Genomic DNA, 19,025 nt, shown 5'->3' on the forward strand with positions numbered 1-19,025 from the left:
GTGTTGTCCGTTAACACCTGCACTATACTCCCCCGGACAGAGGGGAGGAATGCCTTCAGTGCTAGACAAATCGCCCGCAGCTCCAATAGGTTGATATGGAGCCGGGACTCCGACGGAGACCAGAGGCCTCTGATCTCCGCCTCTCTCATGTGGCTTACCCAGCCCTGGAGGGACGCGTCCATCACAACCACGTGCTCAGGGTGGGGTAGGGAGAGGGATCTGCCACTGATCCAGTCGCGGTCCGTGAGCCACCACTGCAGCTGTCTCGCAGTGCCCTCCAAGATCAAGACATGATCGGACAGGTTGCCCTGATGCTGGGCCCACTGAAACTTCAGGTCCCACTGCAGAGCCCGCATCCGTCACCTGGTGTGATGCACCAGAAGGATGCAGGAGGCCATCAGCCCCAGAAGCTGCAGCGTCAACCTGACCGAGACTCGGGATAACGGCTGGAAGATGGGAATCAGAGCCTGTACATCCCGAACCCGCTGTTCGGGTGGGTAAACCCGAAACTGCGCCGAGTCGCGAACCGCTCCGATGAAGAGGAGCTTCTGAGAGGGACACAGGTGCGACTTCGGCACATTGATGGAGAACCCCAGCAAATGCAGGAGGTCGGCCGTAGTCTGGAGGTGGCTGACGACTGTCTGGGGCGAGCCCACCTTCAACGAACAAGTTACTTACCTTCGGTAACGATAGATCTGTAAGAAACAGTAGTTAGTATTAGATTCCTTACCTTAGAATATCCCCAGGCGTCAGTCTGGATCCGGAAACTTTTGCGTAGCAGTACCCCTGCGCGTCGGTAGGCGTCGTCTGCAGGCGTCCCCTGCGGCGACGCGTCAGTCGTCGGCGTCGTGATGACGTCGCTGGAGTATATAGACGCCGCCTCCGCGCGCTGACGTCAGTTCTTTGTACACAGCTTTTCTGCGCCAGAACACGCAGAGCCATGTGAGAACCAACACTGGTGCCATTTGAAACTAGGGCCCTGAAAGGGATGTCCTTAACCCTAGGTATCAGTTCGCAGAACGGGGAGGATGGGTGGGGCGGTAAGGAATCTAATACTAACTACTGTTTCTTACAGATATATCGTTACCGAAGGTAAGTAACTTGTTCATCTGAAAGAAACAGGTTAGTATTAGATTCCTTACCTTAGAATAGATACCCCAGCAATACCAACCCCGGTGGTGGGTCTGCGAACCAATACAATCCTACACCAGAAAGTCCTGGAGGACCGAACGGCCAAAGAAGCCATCCCTCCGGACTTGACTGTCCAGGCAGTAGTGACTCGCAAATGTGTGCAGCGAGGCCCACGTAGCCGCCTGGCAAATGTCCTGCAAGGGGACTCCTCGGCCCAGGGCAGTAGTAGCCGCCGTGGCCCGAGTGGAATGGGCCCTCAGCCCAACAGGAGGCTCCTTCAGAGTCAAAGAGTAGCACGCTTTGATGCACAGAACGACCCACCGAGAGATGGTCCGTTTATGTACCGCCCGTCCCTTCTTCGCACCCACGTAGCCAACAAACCGTTGGTCATCCACCCGGAACTGGCGTGTGCGATCCATATAAAATGACAGCGCACGTTTTGGGTCCAGACGATGGAGCCGCTCTTCATCCTTTGAAGGATGCGGAGGCGGGAAGAAGGAAGGGAGGGTGATGGACTGCCCGATGTGAAAAGCAGAGACAACTTTCGGCAGGAAAGAAGGTCTAGTTCTCAAAACCACCTTGTCAGGATGAATGGACAGGAAAGGAGGTTTGACAGAAAGAGCCTGGAGCTCACTCACCCTCCTGGCAGAGGTGATGGCAACCAGGAAGGCCGTCTTTAAAGTCAGGAGACGAAGAGGACAAGAATGAAGCGGCTCAAAGGGAGCACACATCAAGAAGGTCAGAACCAGGTTCAAGTCCCACTGAGGCATCACAAACGGAACAGGTGGATGCATGCGTGTGATGCCCTTCAAGAATCTTGTTACAATGGGGGACTTGAACAAAGAAGGTTGATCAGGTAGCCTCAGAAAGGCCGAAAGGGCAGAAAGGTAGCCCTTGATAGTGCCCAGAGCAGAGCCCTGCTGGGCAAGAGAGAGAAGGAAGAGAAGAACCTCAGAAAGAGGGGCAGAGAGAGGATCCACAGCCTTTGCTATGCACCATGCCACAAACTTGTTCCACCGATAGGCGTATACCGATTTCGTGGAGGAACGCCTGGCTTCCAGAATCACATCACAGACTTCAGGAGGCAAGTCAAATGGCTTTAACTGCCGCCGCTCAATCTCCACGCATGGAGGTGGAGGCTGGACAGGTTCGGGTGGAGGACCGTCCCCTGCTGCTGCGACAGAAGGTCCTCCTGAAGGGGCAGGCGGATCGGGGGACGACTGACATGCTGAGTAACTCGGGATACCAGTACCTTCGAGCCCAGTCCGAAGCCACAAGGATGACTTGGGCCCGGTCGCGCCTGATCTTCTTCAGCACTCTGGGCAGAAGTGGTATAGGCGGAAAGGCGTATAACAGACCGCAACTCCACTCGCGCCGAAAGGCGTCGCCGTGCGAGTGCCGCCTTGGAATTTCCAACGAGCAGAACTGATAACATTGCGCGTTCTCTTCTGTGGCGAATAGATCTAATCATGGCTCTCCCCATTGCCGAAAGAAGCCTTGCGCCACGTCCGAGTTCAGACGCCATTCGTGATCCATCGAGCACCGACGGCTGAGTTCGTCCGCCCTGGCGTTCAGAGAACCTGCCAGGTGTTGAACCGTCAGATTCACGCCCTGACGTTCCAGCCATTGCCAGAGGCGCAAAGCCTCCAGGCAAAGGGTCCACGACCCCACCCCGCCCTGCTTGTTGCAGTACCACATGGCGGTGGTGTTGTCCGTGAACACCTGCACCACACTCCCGTTGACAAAGGGGAGGAATGCCTTCAGTGCCAAACGAATCGCCCGGAGCTCCAACAGGTTTATATGGAGCCGGGACTCCGCCGGAGACCAGATGCCTCTGATCTCTGCCTCTCCCAGGTGGCCTCCCCAGCCCTGGAGGGACGCGTCCGTCACAACAACGTGCTCCGGTTGGGGAAGGGAGAGGGATCTACCTCTGACCCAATCGCGGTCCGTAAGCGACCACTGCAGTTGTCTTGCAGTGCCCTCTGAGATCACGACTTGGTCGGACAGGTTGCCCTGATGCTGGGCCCAATGAAACTTCAGGTCCCACTGCAGAGCCACCGGGCGTGATGTACCAGAAGGATGCAGGAGGCCATCAGCCCCAGCAGCCGCAGCGTCAACCTGACCGAAACCCGGGATAACTGCTGAAAGATGGGAATCAAAGCCCGTATATCCTGGACTCGCCGTTCCGGAGGATAGACCCGAAACTGCGCCGAATCGAGAACTGCTCCGATGAAAAGGAGCTTTTGAGAGGGACACAGGTGTGATTTCGGCACATTGATGGAGAACCCCAGCACGTGCAGGAGGTCTGCCGTCATCTAAAGGTGGTGGACGACCGTCTGGGGCGAGCCCCACTTCAACAACCAGTCGTCTAGATAGGGGAAGACTGAAACCCCCAATCTGCGCAGATGGGCTGCGACCACCGCCATCACCTTGGTGAACACCCGTGGGGCGCTGGTAAGGCCGAAGGGGAGCACGATAAACTGAAAGTGCTCGTGGCCTACCGTGAACCGCAGGTAACGCCGGTGGGCCGGCAGGACGGGGATGTGAAAATACGCATCCTGCAAGTCCAACGCTACCATCCAGTCTTGCGGGTCTAGAGCAGCCAAGACCTGAGCTAAAGTCAACATCTTGAACTTCTCCTTCCGGAGGAAGCCGTTGACGTTCCTTAGATCCAAGATAGGACGTAGGCCCCCCTTGTCCTACTTGGGTACCAGAAAGTAGTGGGAATAGCAACCACGTCCTACTTCTGGCCCAAGAACGCGCTCGATGGCCCCCTTGGCCAAGAGGGCCGTAACTTCCTCCCTCAGAAGTGTCAAGTGGCCCCCCGACACACGGTGGTTCTGCGGTGGCATGGCTGGAGTAGTTGTCTCGAAGGGGAGGGAGTAGTGCCTTCGGACGAGCTGCAGCACCCACCTGTCCGATGTTATTGTGCGCCAGTGGGAGAGGTGATGGCGAACCCTGCCTCCCACCGGCGTCACATGGGCCTGAAAGCACGGACTAGGAGGATTTAGTCGCAGATGCTGCGGGGGGAGGTGTGGCCTGACCTCGCCGCTGTCCCCGACTGCCACCACGGCGGTTTCCACGGCCGCCACCGCGTTGATAAGTCTGTTGCGGCGCGTGGCTGGCAGCACGTGTTCGGACCGCCCCTTCCTTGGCCACGAAAGGAGCGAAACGAACCCGTTTGCTGGCGCTGGGTCGAGAGACCTAAGTACTTGGCCGTGACCCTGGAGTCCTTGAAGCGCTCCAGCGCGTGGTCCGCTTTGTCGCCAAACAGGCGACTGCCATCACACGGCATGTCCATTAAGGCATTCTGGACATCAGCCGAGAAGTTGGCGGATCTCAGCCAGGCGTGGCGACGAATCGCCACCGTCGTGGACATCGCTCTGCCCAGCGAGTCGGTCGTATCAAGACCACACCTGATGGAGTATCTTGCTGCGTCTCGGCCTTCAATCATGGCCTTGCCGAGCTTAGCCCGTACCTCCGGCGGGCATTCAGGCAGCAGGTCCGCGACCGTATCCCACAGAGAGTGGGTGTAGCGGCCCAAGAGGCACGCGGTGTTGCAAGACCGCAGTCCCAGACTCAGGGACGAGAAGACCTTTTTGCCATACTGGTCGTACCTCTTTGATTCCCTGTCGGGCGGGGTCGACGGGAATGCGGTCTTGGAGGTGGAGGCCTGGATCACCAGACTCTCAGGGGTGGGGTGGGTGGACAGAAACTTGGGGTCGTCTGAACACGGACGGTGGCGTCTGGCAACGTTCCTATCAACAGGCGAACCTGAAGCGGGCCTGGACCACATGCCCAAAAGAACGTCAGTTAAGGCCTCGTTGAACGGCAGCAGTGGCTCCTGTGGGCATGACTGCGGTTTGAGTACCTCAGTGAGGATGTTAGTCCTCACAGCCGCGACGGGGAGCTCAAGGTGTAAGGCCTTGGCAGCCCTCATCAACACCACTGAATAGGCAGCCCCCTCCTCCGTAGCCACGGTAGGAGGCGAGACAAAACCAGGGTTGGGGGAGTCATCCAGACCACTGGCGTCACCCAAGTCACCTGTCCAGTCCATGTCGTACTGACACTCGCGTGTCAGAGGGTCCTCAGACCCCTCCCACCCCTCTCCGTATTCTACATCCTCACCATACTCTGAATCAACAATGTAGACGGGCTCCTCGGGGTTCACAGGCCCCATCGGCATCGAACGACGCCGGTCCGACTCCGCTCCGACTCCGCGTCCGGTTTCGGAGAGGGAATGGGGACGGCGGCGCCGGAGCGCCGGCGCGGCGCCAGGGGTTGCCCCGATGGAATCGGCGCCGGAGAGGCCGGTTGACCAGCCGGCGTCGACCCCGAGGGCCCCTGCGGCGCCGGGATCGGAGCCGTCGGCGGTGCCCGAGCACCCCACGGGGTCGAGGCTGGGTCACCCGAGCCGCTAGGACCCCCGGACGGCTTCACAGGGCCCGAAGGCGCCGCAGAACCCGCCGGAGGAGAAAGAGCCCTCATGGCCACGAGGAATGCCTCTATCTCCTCAGGCGACGCGCCTTGCCCAGGGACCGCAGGGTATGGAGCAGGCCGCGTCAGCGACTCACGCGGAGCCGCGGCTACCCGAACCCCCGGCCGCATCGCGCGAGCGTCGGGGGGAGTCGGGGGTACGATGACGACGCCCCGACTTTTTGTGCTTCCTACCTGAGGAACCAGAAGAATGGTGACTACTCCCGGAGCGCCCATGACGGCTCCGCGACCGCTCCCTCGATCGCTCTCTTGACCTCCGGCCGGACCGGGACCGCTCTCGACGCGGGGCCAACACCCGGAGCTCGAGCAGCTTGCGGGACCGCTCCCGCCTAGCTTTATTTGTCAAGGCCCGGCAATCAACGCAGGCGTCCACGTCGTGGTCGGGGCCCAGGCACCGGAGACAGAGTCGGTGATGATCCGTGACCGACATCGTCCGGTCACAGTCGTCACAGTTCTTAAAACCGGGCATCCTACCGGCACCGTAGGAGATTCAAAAGATCAAAAAGATCAAAAACTTGGTCAAAGACCGGAGTACTGCTCTTCGGATCTGCGCTAACTCGCGTGGAAAAAAGAAGAACCGACGTCAGCGCGCGGAGGCGGCGTCTATATACTCCAACGACGTCATCACGACGCCGACGCGGAGCCGCAGGGGTCGCCTGCAGACGACTCCTACCGACGCGCAGGGGTACTGCTACGCAAAAGTTTCCGGATCCAGACTGACGCCTGGGGATATTCTAAGGTAAGGAATCTAATACTAACCTGTTTCTTTCAGATAACCAGTCGTCTAGGTAGGGGAAGACTGACACCCCTAACCTGCGCAGATGAGCTGCGGCCATCACCTTTGTGAACACCCGTGAGGCGCTGGTAAGGCCGAAGGGGAGCACGGTAAACTGAAAGTGCTCTTGGCCTACCGTGAACCGCAGGTAACGCCGGTGGGCTGGCAGGACGGGGATGTGGAAATAAGCGTCCTGCAAGTCCAACGCTACCATCCAGTCTTCCGGGTCCAGGGCAGCCAGGACCTGAGCCAAAGTCAGCATCTTGAACTTCTCCTTCCGGAGGAAGACGTTGACGTTCCGCAGGTCCAAGATAGGGCGTAGTATCCCTTTGCCCTTCTTGGGTACCAGAAAGTAGTGGGAGTAACATCCACACCCTACTTCTGGCCCAGGAACGCGCTCGATGGCCCCCTTGGCCAAGAGGGCTGTGACTTCCTCTTGCAGAAGTTGCAAGTGATCCCTCGACACGCGGTGGCATGGATGGAGTGTAGGAAGGTGGATACCTGACTATGGTTATCCCCCGACTTTTTGCCTGGTGTTTTGCTGGTTTTCCGACTTAGTTGACCTGGGGCCCTGCCAATCAGGACCCCAGGCCTACTGCTCTCTCCCTAAAATGGATTCCATGTACCTTAGGTACATTTCCAATTGGTACTGAGCCACCTTATCAGACCCTGTAACTCAGGGCATCGGTGTACCCAGGGCCTACCAGGGGCTGAAGCATGTATTATGCCATCCCTGGATGGCCATCTAAATCTGACAACTGGCTGCACGACAGCTGGGGCAAGGTGGTGTAATCACCCTTTGCTGTAGATATAGTATACCTATATCTAACCCTCAAATGGACACCCGAATTCCTATCAGTCACTCCTATGGCAGGCCTTGACAATCCTGAAGGCAGAGTGCGTGGAATCGTGTGAATTGGGCTCTGGCATGAGCCGAGCCCGGTTGCAGCTTGTGGAACCAAGAACCAATGGCTGTTCCATGATAACGCGTACCATATATCGCCAACTCCGGTATCGCGTTATCAAGACATGTCGAGTAAGGTGTCATACGAATCGGGATCCTGACCCCTCACCAATGCTGACGACGGGGTTAGCATTCCACCCTTCTAGAGGGACACGACATGTATGTAACTGTGAATCCCGGTTAAAGTTAACTGAAGCCTCAGCTCCACAAAATGGATGCTGCCACCACAGACACGAGTCTGACCTCCTGCTGCTGGGAGTCCTTCCAGCGAGGAGAGCTTGGACAAAGGGTTTCCTGTCCGGGGCGGTGCTCGCACCATCCCAGACAGGGTTTTGTGTATCCTGGGTAGGCAGGGCTTTACAGGAAGGTGACTGCGGAGTGGCACCCCGGTGCTCACTACGCATCTGCCGGCTAGAACCAGTTCCAGGGGCACCCCAGCCCCTGACCTGGGGAAAGTCCGGCATGGGAGAGGGGTGTAACCACCCCCTTTCCTGGTCCCACCCCTAGGACAGGACTAGTCACGTACCCACCCCTTTCTTTAGGATAAAGGCAGGAGCGGGGACCCTTCCAAATTAGATCATCTTTGAATCAAGAATACTTTCTACGAAAGGAACTCTCGACTCTTCTCAAGATTTCTCCCTTGTGGCTAAGGAGTAGTGACCCTGCATCCGCAGGCACCATCTAAGAACTCTGCGGTTTGCTGCACGTCCTTCCTCAGGAATCAGACTGCCCAGCTCGACGAGAACCGGCTTCCCTGGCACCTCTGACCTCTACCCACATCGTCAGCTCAGCTGAGATCTGTGGGTGCGACGAGACCGAGGGTCCGGCCATCTTCAGAACCTGCACGATTTCTAAATCAGCACGACCACCGAGGGATCCTCTGGTGAGTGCTTTGGGGTCCGAGAAGCCCCGACCCTGAGCCGCTCCAGCACTGAAGTGCAGCCTCCCAGCATCTCCACGATCTGCGTGGGGCCCTTCTGCTTTTGCCGCTCAGCACGTTGTCTGGTTACTAGCCGCTGACTTGTGGCCTTCTCGACGACGCCCGACAAACCAACGCTGCTGGTCTGGTTGCTCCAGACTGGCCTTTGCTCCCTTCTGAGAGAGGAGCACCTCGGACCCTCCTGGTCCACTCAAGACGCCATTTTTAGGCCCACCACGCGGCCCTGAATTTGCCAAGGCTTGTTGCCCCAATCCTGGGCCCAGCGACGCCGACAGCATCAACCTTCGTGGGACAGCTCGCACCTCCATCCTGGTCGCCGACAACGCCTCCTGGTCCGTGAGACTGCCGAGCCTAGCGTCGCCCACTCACCTAGTCGAGGTGACGATCATCCGGTGCCCTCCTGGTACCTTCTGATTACTGGCTAGTAGTTACGAACTTGGTCCCCTCTGCTTTCAGGTGTCATCCATCTCTGATCCAGGCTTGGATCTCTACGAACTTTCTCCAGTGGTCGCCGGCCAGCACCTCCTTCCTTCCGGCTCCTGTTTCGTCAGCGAGGACCCCCGACGTCTGTAAAGACTTGTGCAGCCGCAGCCCCTGGGCTAGGTAACTTCAGCATTTCGGTGCCCGCATAGCCTCCTTATCTAAGGGTCCAGAGTCCCGATCGCTTCAGACTTGCCTTATCGGGTCCGCCCGAGACCACTAAACTTTCCGTGCCCTCGGGCACTTGTATTGATTGTGCACTTGAAGTATTTTCCTAAGAGTTTTGTTGTGTGCTTAGTACCCTGTCCTCATAAAGAGTACAGGGCTGTTGTGATTCTAATAAATACACTGTTTATTTTCATAACACTTGTGTGGTGTCCTTTCACTTGGTATTCAAGGGGTATGTGATGGTATAACAGCTGGCTTAACACGCCCTCTAGAGTTTAGCCCGAAGACTGCTCGTATCCACGCTACTAGGATAGCTGGTCTAAGGTTGACTTACAACCAATCACCATAAGGGTCGTTTGGACTGATGCATAGTGATCACTAGAATAGTGAGCACTGCATATCAGGCCAACTTCTCACAGAGGGGTCGCCTCGAAGGGGAGGGAGTAGCACCTTCGGACAATCTGCAGCACCCACCTGTCCGAAGTGACTGTGCGCCAGTGGGAAAGGTGATGGCGAACCCTGCCTCCCACAGGCGTCACATGGGCCTGAAAACTCGGACTAGGAAGGTTTTGAGGCGGTAGCGGTGGAGGGAGGTGTGGACTCGCCTCGCCGTTGTCCCTGACCGCCGCCACGGCGGTTTCCCCGACCGCCACCGCGCTGTTGAACATTTTGCAGGCGCGTGGCTGGCAGCACGTGTGGGGGCGCCCCTTCCGTGGCCACGAAAGGAGCGAAAGGCACCCGTTTGCTGGCGTGGGGCCGTGAGGCCCAAGGACTTGGCCGTAGCCCTGGAGTCCTTAAAACGTTCCAGCGCATGGTCTGCCTTGTCGCCGAAGAGGCGACGGCCATCCAACTGCATGTCCAGAAGTGTGGCCTGGACATCGGCTGAGAAGTTGGCGGACCTCAACCAGGCGTGGCGTCGAACCGCCACCGTCGTTGCCATTGCCCTGCCCAGTGAGTCGGTTGTATCCAGCCCACACCGGATGGAATAACGTGCTGCATCTCGGCCCTCCGCAAGGGTTTGGGCGAGTTTAGCCCGGACCTCCTCCGGGCATTGTGGCAGCACCTCCGCAACCGTGTCCCACAGAGTGTGGGTGTAGCGGCCCAAGAGACAGGCGGTATTCACAGACCGCAGCCCTAAGCTAAAAGACGAGAACACCTGTGAGAAGTTGGCCTGATATGCAGTGCTCACTATTCTAGTGATCACTATGTATCAGTCCAAACAACCCTTATTGATGATTGGTTGTAAGTCAACCTTATAGACCAGCTATCCTAGTAGCATGGATACGAGCAGTCTTCGGGCTAAACTCTAGAGGGCGTGTTAAGCCAGCTGTTATACCATCACATATACCCCTTGAACACCAAGTGAAAGGACACCACACAAGTGTTATGAAAATAAACAGTGTATTTATTTAGATCACAACAGCCCTGTACTCTTTATGAGGACAGGGTACTAAGCACACAACAAAACTCTTACGAAAATACTTTAAGTTGCACAATTTACACAAATGCCCGAGGGGCACGAAAAACCATATACTACAAAAGTGGAATGCGAAATTACTAGCAGGTAAGTACTAATCTCATAGGGTTTGGAATCGCTAGGACTGGCCTACTGAACCTTCAGATTACTAGCAGGAGGCCTAGGGGACTCGGGTGCAGAGTGTGCACTCTCACGCGGGATGCGGGACAAAGTCTATGGAGGCTAGTAAAAGCAAAGTTAGTGTTCTCGGGCGAACCCGACTAGTTAGGCTGAAAACGAAAAAGGATCTGGACCCTTGGATAGTGAGGCTATGCTGGGGCACCGAAATGCCGAAGTTACCTAGCCCAGGGGCTGCGGCTGCATAGGTCTGGAAAGACGTCGGGAATCCTCGTTGCAGTCTATGGAGCCTGAAAGAAGAAGTTGCTGGCAGGCGACCAGTGAATATTGTTCGGTGGATCCAGGCCTGGATCGAAGATGGAAGACACCTGTAAGCAGAGGGGACCAAGTTCTGAATCACTAGCCAGTGATTAGATGGGCACCAGGATGGCACCGGATGGAGTCACCTCGACCAGGTGAGTGGGCGACGCTGGGCTCTGCAGTCTCACGGACCAGGAGGTGTTGTCGGCGACCAGGATGGAGGTGCGAGCTGTCCCACGATGGTTGCTGCTGTCGACGTCGCTGGACCCAGGATTGGGGCAACAAGTCTTGGCAAATTCAAGCCCACGCGGTGGACTCAAAATGGCGTCTGGAGTGGACCAGGAGGGTCCGGGGTGCTCCTCTTTTGGAAGGGAGCAAGGGCCAGTCTGGAGCAACCAGACTAGCAGTGTTGTTGTCGTCGGTCGTCGTCGGGAAGGCCACAAGCCAGCGGGCTAGTAGCCAGACAACGCGGTGAGCAGCAAAAAGCAGAAGGGCCCCACGCAGATCTGGTGGATGCTGGAGGGCTGGTCTTCGGTGCTGGAGCTGCTCAGTTTTGGGGCTTCTCGGACCCCAAAGCACTCACACGAGGATTCCTCGGCGGTTGTGCTGGATAGAAGTCGTGCAGTTCTGATGATGGCTGGTCCCTCGAGGTCTCGTCGCACCTACGGTTCTCAGCTTAGCTGTAGAGGTAGGTAGAGGTCAGAGGTGCCAGGGAAGCCGGGTCTCGTCGTCCTGGTTAGTCGGATTCCGGAGGAAGGACGTGCAGCAAACCGCAGTGTTCTTAGATGGTGCCTGCGGGTGCAGGGTGACTACTCCTTAGTCACAAGGGAGAAATCTTGAGAAGAAGTCGCAGAGTTCCTTTCGTAGAAAGTAGTTTCTTGATTCAAAGATGATCTAATTTGGAAGGGGGCCCGCTCCTATCTTTATACTAGGAAAAGGGGCTGGCACGCGACTAGGTCCTGCCCATGGGTGGGACCAGGAAGGGGGGTGGTTACACCCCTCTCCCATGCCGGACTTTCCCCAGCTCAGGGGCTGGTGTGCCCCTGGAACTGGTTCTAGCCGGCAGATGCATAGTGAGCACCGGGGTGCCACTTGCAGTCACCTTCCTCTAAAGCCCTGCCTACCCAGGATACACAAAACCCTGTCTGGGATGGTGCTAGCACCGCCCCTGACAGGAAACCCTTTGTCCAGGCTCCCCTCGCTGGAAGGACTCCCAGCTGCAGGGGGTCAGACTTGTGTCTGAGGTGGCAGCATCCATTTTGTGATGCTGAGGCTTGAGTTAACTTTAACCGGGGTTCACAGTTACATACATGTCGTGTCCCTCTAGAAGGGTGGAATGCTAACCCCGTCGACAGAATTGGCGAGGGGTTAGTATTCCAATTCGTATGACACCTTACTCGACATGTTTTGATAAAGCGATACCAAAGATAGCATATAACCGCGAGGATTATAATGCACTTAAGAGTATATGGTATGCGTTATCATGGAACAGCTATTAGGACTTGGTTCCGCAAGCTGCAAACGGGCTCAGCTCATGCCAGAGCACCATCTCACACGATTCAAAGCACTCTGCCTTCAGGATTGTCAAGGCCTGCTATAGGAGTGACTGATAGGAATCTGTGTGTCCATTTTAGGATTAGATATAGGTATACTATATCTAAAGCAAAGGGTGATTACACCACCGTGCCCCAGCTGTCGTGCAGCCAGTTGTGTCAGATTTAGATGGCCAGCCAGGGGTGGCATAATACATGCTGCAGCCCCTGGGTACACCTATGCCCTGAGTTACAGGGTCTGATAAGGTGGCCCAGTACCAATTAGATATGTACCTAGGGTACATGGAATCCATTTTAGAGAGAGAGCAGTGGGCCTGGGGCCCTGAATAGCAGGGTCCCAGGTCAACTAAGTCGGAAAACCAGCAAAACACCAGGCAAAAAGTTGGGGGCAATCATAGTCAGGTATCCACCTTCCTACAACACCTTCTTCCCGAACTGTTCGTATCTTTTGGATTCCCGGTCAGGCGGGGCCGATGGGAATGCGGTCTGGGAATTGGAGGCCTGGATGACCAGGCTCTCGGGGGTGGGATGGGTGGACAAAAAGCATGGGTCGCCCGGGGCTGGGCGGTAGCGTCTGGCCACGTTCCTATCCACAGGCGGACTTGTGGGGGCTTGGACCAAGTGCCCGCAAGAACGTCACATAAGGCCTCATTGAACGGCAGCAGAGGCTCGCTGGAGCTGGACTGTGGTTTGAGGACCTCAGTGAGGAGGTTAGTCCTCACGGCCGCGACGGGGAGCTCAAGGTGTAAGGCCTTGGCTGCCTTTGTCAACACTACACTGTAGGAAGGTGGATATCGGACTATGGTTGCCCCCAACTTTTTGCCTGGTGTTTAGCTGGTTTTTCGACTTAGTTGACCTGGGGCCCTGCTATTCAGGACCCCAGGCCCACTGCTCTCTCTGTAAAATGGACTTAGTGAGGAGATAGTCCTCACGGCTGCGACGGGGAGCTCAAGGTGTAAGGCCTTGGCTGCCTTAGTCAACACTACACTATATGTAGACCGCTCCCCGAAGCCACAGTCGGAGGGGAGGTAAATCCAGTGTCTGGCGATGTGTCAAGACCACTGGCCTCCCCAAGCTCATATGTCCAGTCCTGTTGAGACTGGCACTCCAGTGCCAGAGGGTCCTCAGACCCCTCCCAATCCTCCTCGTCACCTGCGAAACAGGATTAGCAGATGGGGCCTCCTCGTGGAAATAAAAATCTCCATAGGCCGTCGGAAGCGGCGCCGTTCCGGTGCCAGAGTCGGACCGTAGGGGACATTGGGGACGGCGTCCACAGCGGGCGCCGGGGCGACACCCGTGGGGCGGCGCCGGTGAGGTTTAAAGGTCGACCGGCGACGACCCGGATCCGGAAGCGGATCCAGTGAGGTCCTGCGGCGCCGGGGCCGAAGCACCTGGCGGCGTCGGGGCCGAAGCACCCGACCCGCTAGGGCCTCCGGTCGGGACCGAAGGCGCCATGGAACCCGACCGAGGAGGGAGGGACCTCATGGCCATGAGGTACCGCTCGATCTCCTCTGGCGTCGCGCCGTGCCCAGGGACCCGGGCAGGCGGCGACGCTTGCGACTCCCGCAGAGCCGCGTTGGCGGTGTCGCCCGAGTCCCCGGCCGCATTGTGCGAGCGTCGGGGTGGGTCGGAGGAACAATGACGTCTTTCCGACCTCTCATGCCTCTTACCTGAGCACTTGGAGCCTGACGACCAGTGTCCACTCCCGGAGCTGCGATGACTCCGACCTTGCGACCTGTTCCTCGACCTCCCATGGGACCGGGACCTGGAGTGGCGCGGGGCCGACTGCCGGAGCTCGAGCCGCTTGCGGGACCGCTCCCGCCTAGCCTTCGACTTCAGGGCCCGGCAGTCGGAGCAGGTGCGGTCGTCATGATCGAGGCCTAAGCACTTCAGGCACCGGCGATGAGGGTCCGTGACCGACATCAGTCGGTCGCACTTCGAGCAAGGCTTGAACCGGGCATCCCTACCGGCACCGATAGAGTCGAAGACTCGAAGAAAAAGAATGATCAAAAAGATCAAAAGTTTAGTCAAAAAATGACTAGGAGTAGAGCTTCTCCGGATCTGCACTAGCTGGCGCGGAAAAAAGAAGAACTGACGTCAGCGCGCATGGGCGGCGTCTAAGTACTCCGACAACATCATTCCGGCGCTAACGACTGACGCGGAGCCGCAGACGCCGCCTACCGACACGCAGGGGTATTGCTACGCAAAAATTTCCGGATCCAGTCTGACGCCTGGGGATATTCTAAGGTAAGGAATCTATCACTAACGTGTCTCTTGCAGATGCTGGGAAACGGAAGGTAGGGTGACGACTGGTGGGGGCACACGTCCCGAGGGGAATTCGAGCCCTCCACCAAAGGAGGACAAGGCCTCGGAGACAAGCTGAAGGACCTACCAGTCAGCAAGCAACGCTCTTGGGGCCTTGGCGAGGGACGATGTCGCAGACGGGACCAGCGGCTCCTTGCTTCCGAGGTACGGGACGGATGCTGGGACGACACCGACCTGGACAAGCAGGCCGACAGCAATTTCATCCGGCGCTCTCGCCGTAACTTCGGTTTAAGGTGCTGACAGGCTTTGCAATCCGTTGAGACAAGCTGAAAGACCTACCAGTCAGCAAGCAACGCTCTTGGGGCCTTGGCGAGGGACGATGTCACAGACGGAACCAGCGGGTCCTTGCTTCCGAGGTAAGGGACGGATGCTGGGACGACACCGACCTGGACAAGCAGGCCGACAGCAATTTCATCCAGCGCGCTCGCCGTGACTTCGGTTTAAGGTGCTGACAGGCTTTGCAATCCGTCGAGTCGTGGTGATTGCCCAAGCACCACATGGAAATCTGGTGATTGTCCGGCACCGACATGGGACGTGTACAAGAGGTACAAGTCTTGAAGCCGGAAGGCATTCGCACAATTCCGCCAAATTGTAAAAAAGAAGGCCTGTAAACAGGCCAGGACACGATCCGCGTTGCACAGGGAAAAGAGAAAAAACTGACGTAGGTGCACCGGGTTGGGACTTGTGTATGCTCGCTGACATCACGTGCGCGTAGTCATGTGGTGCTGTGCCCCCCCCCCCCCACCACGGCACGCAGGGATGCTGTGGCAAACATTTTTTCCAGATCCAGTCTCATGCCTGGGGATAATTCTACTTTAAAGAATCAGCCGCTAGTAGTCTATCAGATGGATAATTCATAAGGTGACAAGTCTGCAAGAAGATGTATACAGCAGAACTTGAAGTCTACTTAAGGTCCGAATAGTAGGTATAAAATGAGGATTTCTGGCAAAATCCTATGAAAATCCAGTATCAATACGTTTGGATGCTTTAGTGAGATCTCAAGATATGCAAAAGTCTCCTAAAAGAAGATAGATGAAGGCTTTTTGAAGTGAAAAGCAATCATGTTAGCAACGGTTGCACAAGCTAAGGAACTAGGAAGAGGAGAGATGGCAAACACAAACTGTTCTATTGGCAGTGGAATACAGGTCTGAAGGAGGCTTGCAAGACAGAATGTGAGCAGATCTGAAAACAGACAACATCCAGTGGCTGGGGCAAAGGAATGACAGAGAAGAAGTCATGCGGTACACAAATTCTAAATGAGAAGCAGAGCATATCACAATGTAGTCCGATCTTACCAAGTGTGAGCAGAAGGCAATCTATCTGTTGACCGGTCATCTCTGTGGATCTGGAACTTCTGGATGCCATTCATCCCTTCAAGTGCCGCAAAGCCCTGCAAGGGGACCTTAGACGTTCCAGTCACAAACTGAAGAAACTTAGCCCGGTCTGCTTGGTCGAAAGAGCGCAAAGCTCTCCAGAACCACTGAATCTGTCAGGGCACAGTAAAAAAAAACAGACATGAGGAAGGGGCCCAGTTTCACAACTGAGAACCGTACCATTCTTCCCCACCAGCAGCCCTTCCACCCACAATACCAAGACTCTCAGGCAGCTTACTCTCACCTGAATGGAGTTGGACTGATACTTGTGGTACTCCGTGTTTGACTTCAGATCATCTATGTCTATCGTAGGAAGGCCAGAGATGAGCAGTTCCAGCTCCTGCTCCGTGAAGATCGAGATTAGGCGCTTGGGGATGATTTCATAGAAGCCTTCCAGGAAGGCCGCCAGCTGTTTCCGTATAGCTCCTATGAGGAAATGGGAATAATGAAACAGTAAACATTTCAGGTATCCTTGCAATTTCTGCTCCAAGAAACATGTAAAAAACAACTAATTACTCGCCTTTCCTATAAATATGAAATGAGGAAATGGGCTGTGAAGAATAAGTTGTTTAGCAGAAGTTTTAGACACCGACTTGTTTTACATTTGAATATTTCCCTACACCAAGCTGGAAATCATTGGAAAGAAAAATCATGGAAACTGGACATTTCTGCACACAGCAATACAGCCACTTTCTGTTACGAGCGCACAACATTTGTACATAAATACGCATCCAACACCCTGTGAGAAGTTGGCCTGATATGTAGTGCTCACTATTCTAGCGATCACTGTGTATCATTCCAAACGACCCTTATTGATGATTGGTTGTAAGTCAACCTTATAGACCAGCTATCCTAGTAGCATGGACAAGAGCAGTCTTTAGGCTAAACTCTAGAGGGCGTGTTAAGCCAGCTGTTATACCATCACATATACCCCTTGAACACCAAGTGAAAGGACACCACACAAGTTGTTATGAAAATAAAGTATATTTATTTAGAACACAACAGCCCGGGACTCTTTATGAGGACAGGGCGCTAAGCACAATACAAAGCTCTTAGGAAAATACGCAAAGTCGCACAATTTACACAAATGCCCGAGGGGCACGGAAAACCATATACTACAAAAGTGGAATGCGAAATTACTAGCAGTTAAGTACTACTCTAATAGGCTTTAGGTTCGCTAGGACTTGACTACTGAACCTTCAGATTACTAGCAGGAGGCTTAGATAGATCGGGTGCAGAGTGTGCACTCTCACGCGGGATGCGGGACAAAGTCTATGGATGCTAGATTTCGTAAAGTTAGTGTTATCGGACGAATCCGACTAGGTAGAGCTGAAACGAAAAAGGATCTGGACCTTTGGATAGCAAAGCTATGCTGGAGCACCGAAATGCTGAGTTTACCTAGCTCAGGGGCTGCGGCTGCATAGGTCTGGAAAGACGCCGGGAATCCTCGTTGCAGTCTATGGAGCCTGAAAGAAGAAGTTGCTGGCGGGCGACCAGTGAAGAGATTCGGATGGACCCAAGCCTGGATTGAAGATGGAAGACACCTGTAAGCAGAGGGGACCAAGTTCTGAATCACTAGCCAGTGATTAGATGGGCACCCGGATGGAGTCACCTCGACCAGGTCAGTGGGCGACGCTGGGCTCTGCAGTCTCACGGACCAGGAGGCGTTGTCGGCGACCAGGATGGAGGTGCGAGCTGCCCCACGGTGGTATCTGCTGTCGACGTCGCTGGGCCCAGGATTGGGGCAACAAGTCTTGGCAAATGCAAGCCCACGCGGTGGACTTAAAATGGCGTCTGGAGTGGACCAGGAGGGTCCGGGGTGCTCCTCTGTTGGAGGGGAGCAAGGGCCAGTCTGGAGCAACCAGACCAGCGTTGAAAATGTCGTCGTTCGTCGTCGGGAAGGCCACAAGCCAGCAGGCAAGTAGCTAGACGAGGTGACCAGCAAAGAGCAGAAGGGCCCCACGCAGATCTCGTGGAGGCTGAACTTCGGTGCTGGAGCTGCTTAGGGTTGGGGCTTCTCACACCCCAAAGCACTCACTCGAGGATCCCTCGGCGGTCGTGCTGGGCAAGCGTCGTGCAGTCCTGAAGATGGCCGGTCCCTCGAGGTCTCGTCACACCCACGAATCTCAGCTGGGCTGATGATGCAGGTAGAGGTCAGAGGTGCCAGGGAAGCCGGTTCTCGTTGAGCTGGGCAGTCTTGATCTGGAGGAGAGACTTACAGCAGACCGCGATGCTTGGATGGTGCCTGCGGGGGCAGGGTGGCTACTCCTTAGCCACAAGGGAGAGTCTTCTGAAAGGTTCAAGAGTTCTTTCGTGGATAGTCGTCAAGATTCGGAATTATCTAATTTGGAAGGGGTCCCCGCTCCCACCTTTATACTAAGGAAAGGGGCTGGTACGGGACTAGGTCCTGCCCATGGGTGGGACCAGGAAGGGGGGTGGTTACACCCCTCTCCCATGCCGGACTTTCCCCAGCTCAAGGGCTGGTGTGCCCCTGGAACTGGTTCTAGCCGGCAGATGCATAGTGAGCACCGGGGTGCCACTTGCAGTCACCTTCCTCTAAAGCCCTGCCTGCCCAGGATACACAAAACCCTGTCTGGGATGGTGCTAGCACCGCCCCTGACAGGAAACCCTTTGTCCAAGCCTCCCTCGCTGGAAGGACTCCCAGCAGCAGGAGGTCAGACTTGTGTCTGTGGTGGCAGCATCCATTTTGTGATGCTGAGGCTTGAGTTAACTTTAACCGGGGTTCACAGTTACATACATGTCGTGTCCCTCTAGAAGGGTGGGATGCTAACCCCGTCGCCAGAATTGGCGAGGGGTTTGTATTCCAATTCGTATGACACCTTACTCGACATGTTTTGATAAAGCGATACCAGAGTTAGCATATAACCGCGAGGATTATAATGCACTTAAGAGTATATGGTATGC

At 55.8% G+C, this 19,025-nt stretch overlaps 1 protein-coding gene across 2 annotated transcripts in view; it reads right to left on the bottom strand.

Moving 5' to 3' along the window:
• The window catches only part of HUWE1 (HECT, UBA and WWE domain containing E3 ubiquitin protein ligase 1), a 1,800,886-nt gene that overhangs the window by 12,517 nt on the left and 1,769,344 nt on the right, over nt 1–19,025 (bottom strand). For both annotated transcript variants that reach the window (XM_086940169.1, XM_086940170.1), the window contains 2 exons: nt 16,345–16,526; nt 16,023–16,213 (listed from right to left, as the gene is read on the bottom strand). In XM_086940169.1, the coding sequence (XP_086796295.1) occupies nt 16,023–16,213; nt 16,345–16,526 (373 nt within the window). The remainder of the gene's footprint in view (nt 1–16,022; nt 16,214–16,344; nt 16,527–19,025) is intronic.

The sequence above is a fragment of the Lissotriton vulgaris genome, chromosome 10, assembly GCF_964263255.1.
Source record: "Lissotriton vulgaris chromosome 10, aLisVul1.2, whole genome shotgun sequence".
Classification (NCBI taxonomy): Eukaryota; Metazoa; Chordata; class Amphibia; order Caudata; family Salamandridae; genus Lissotriton; species Lissotriton vulgaris.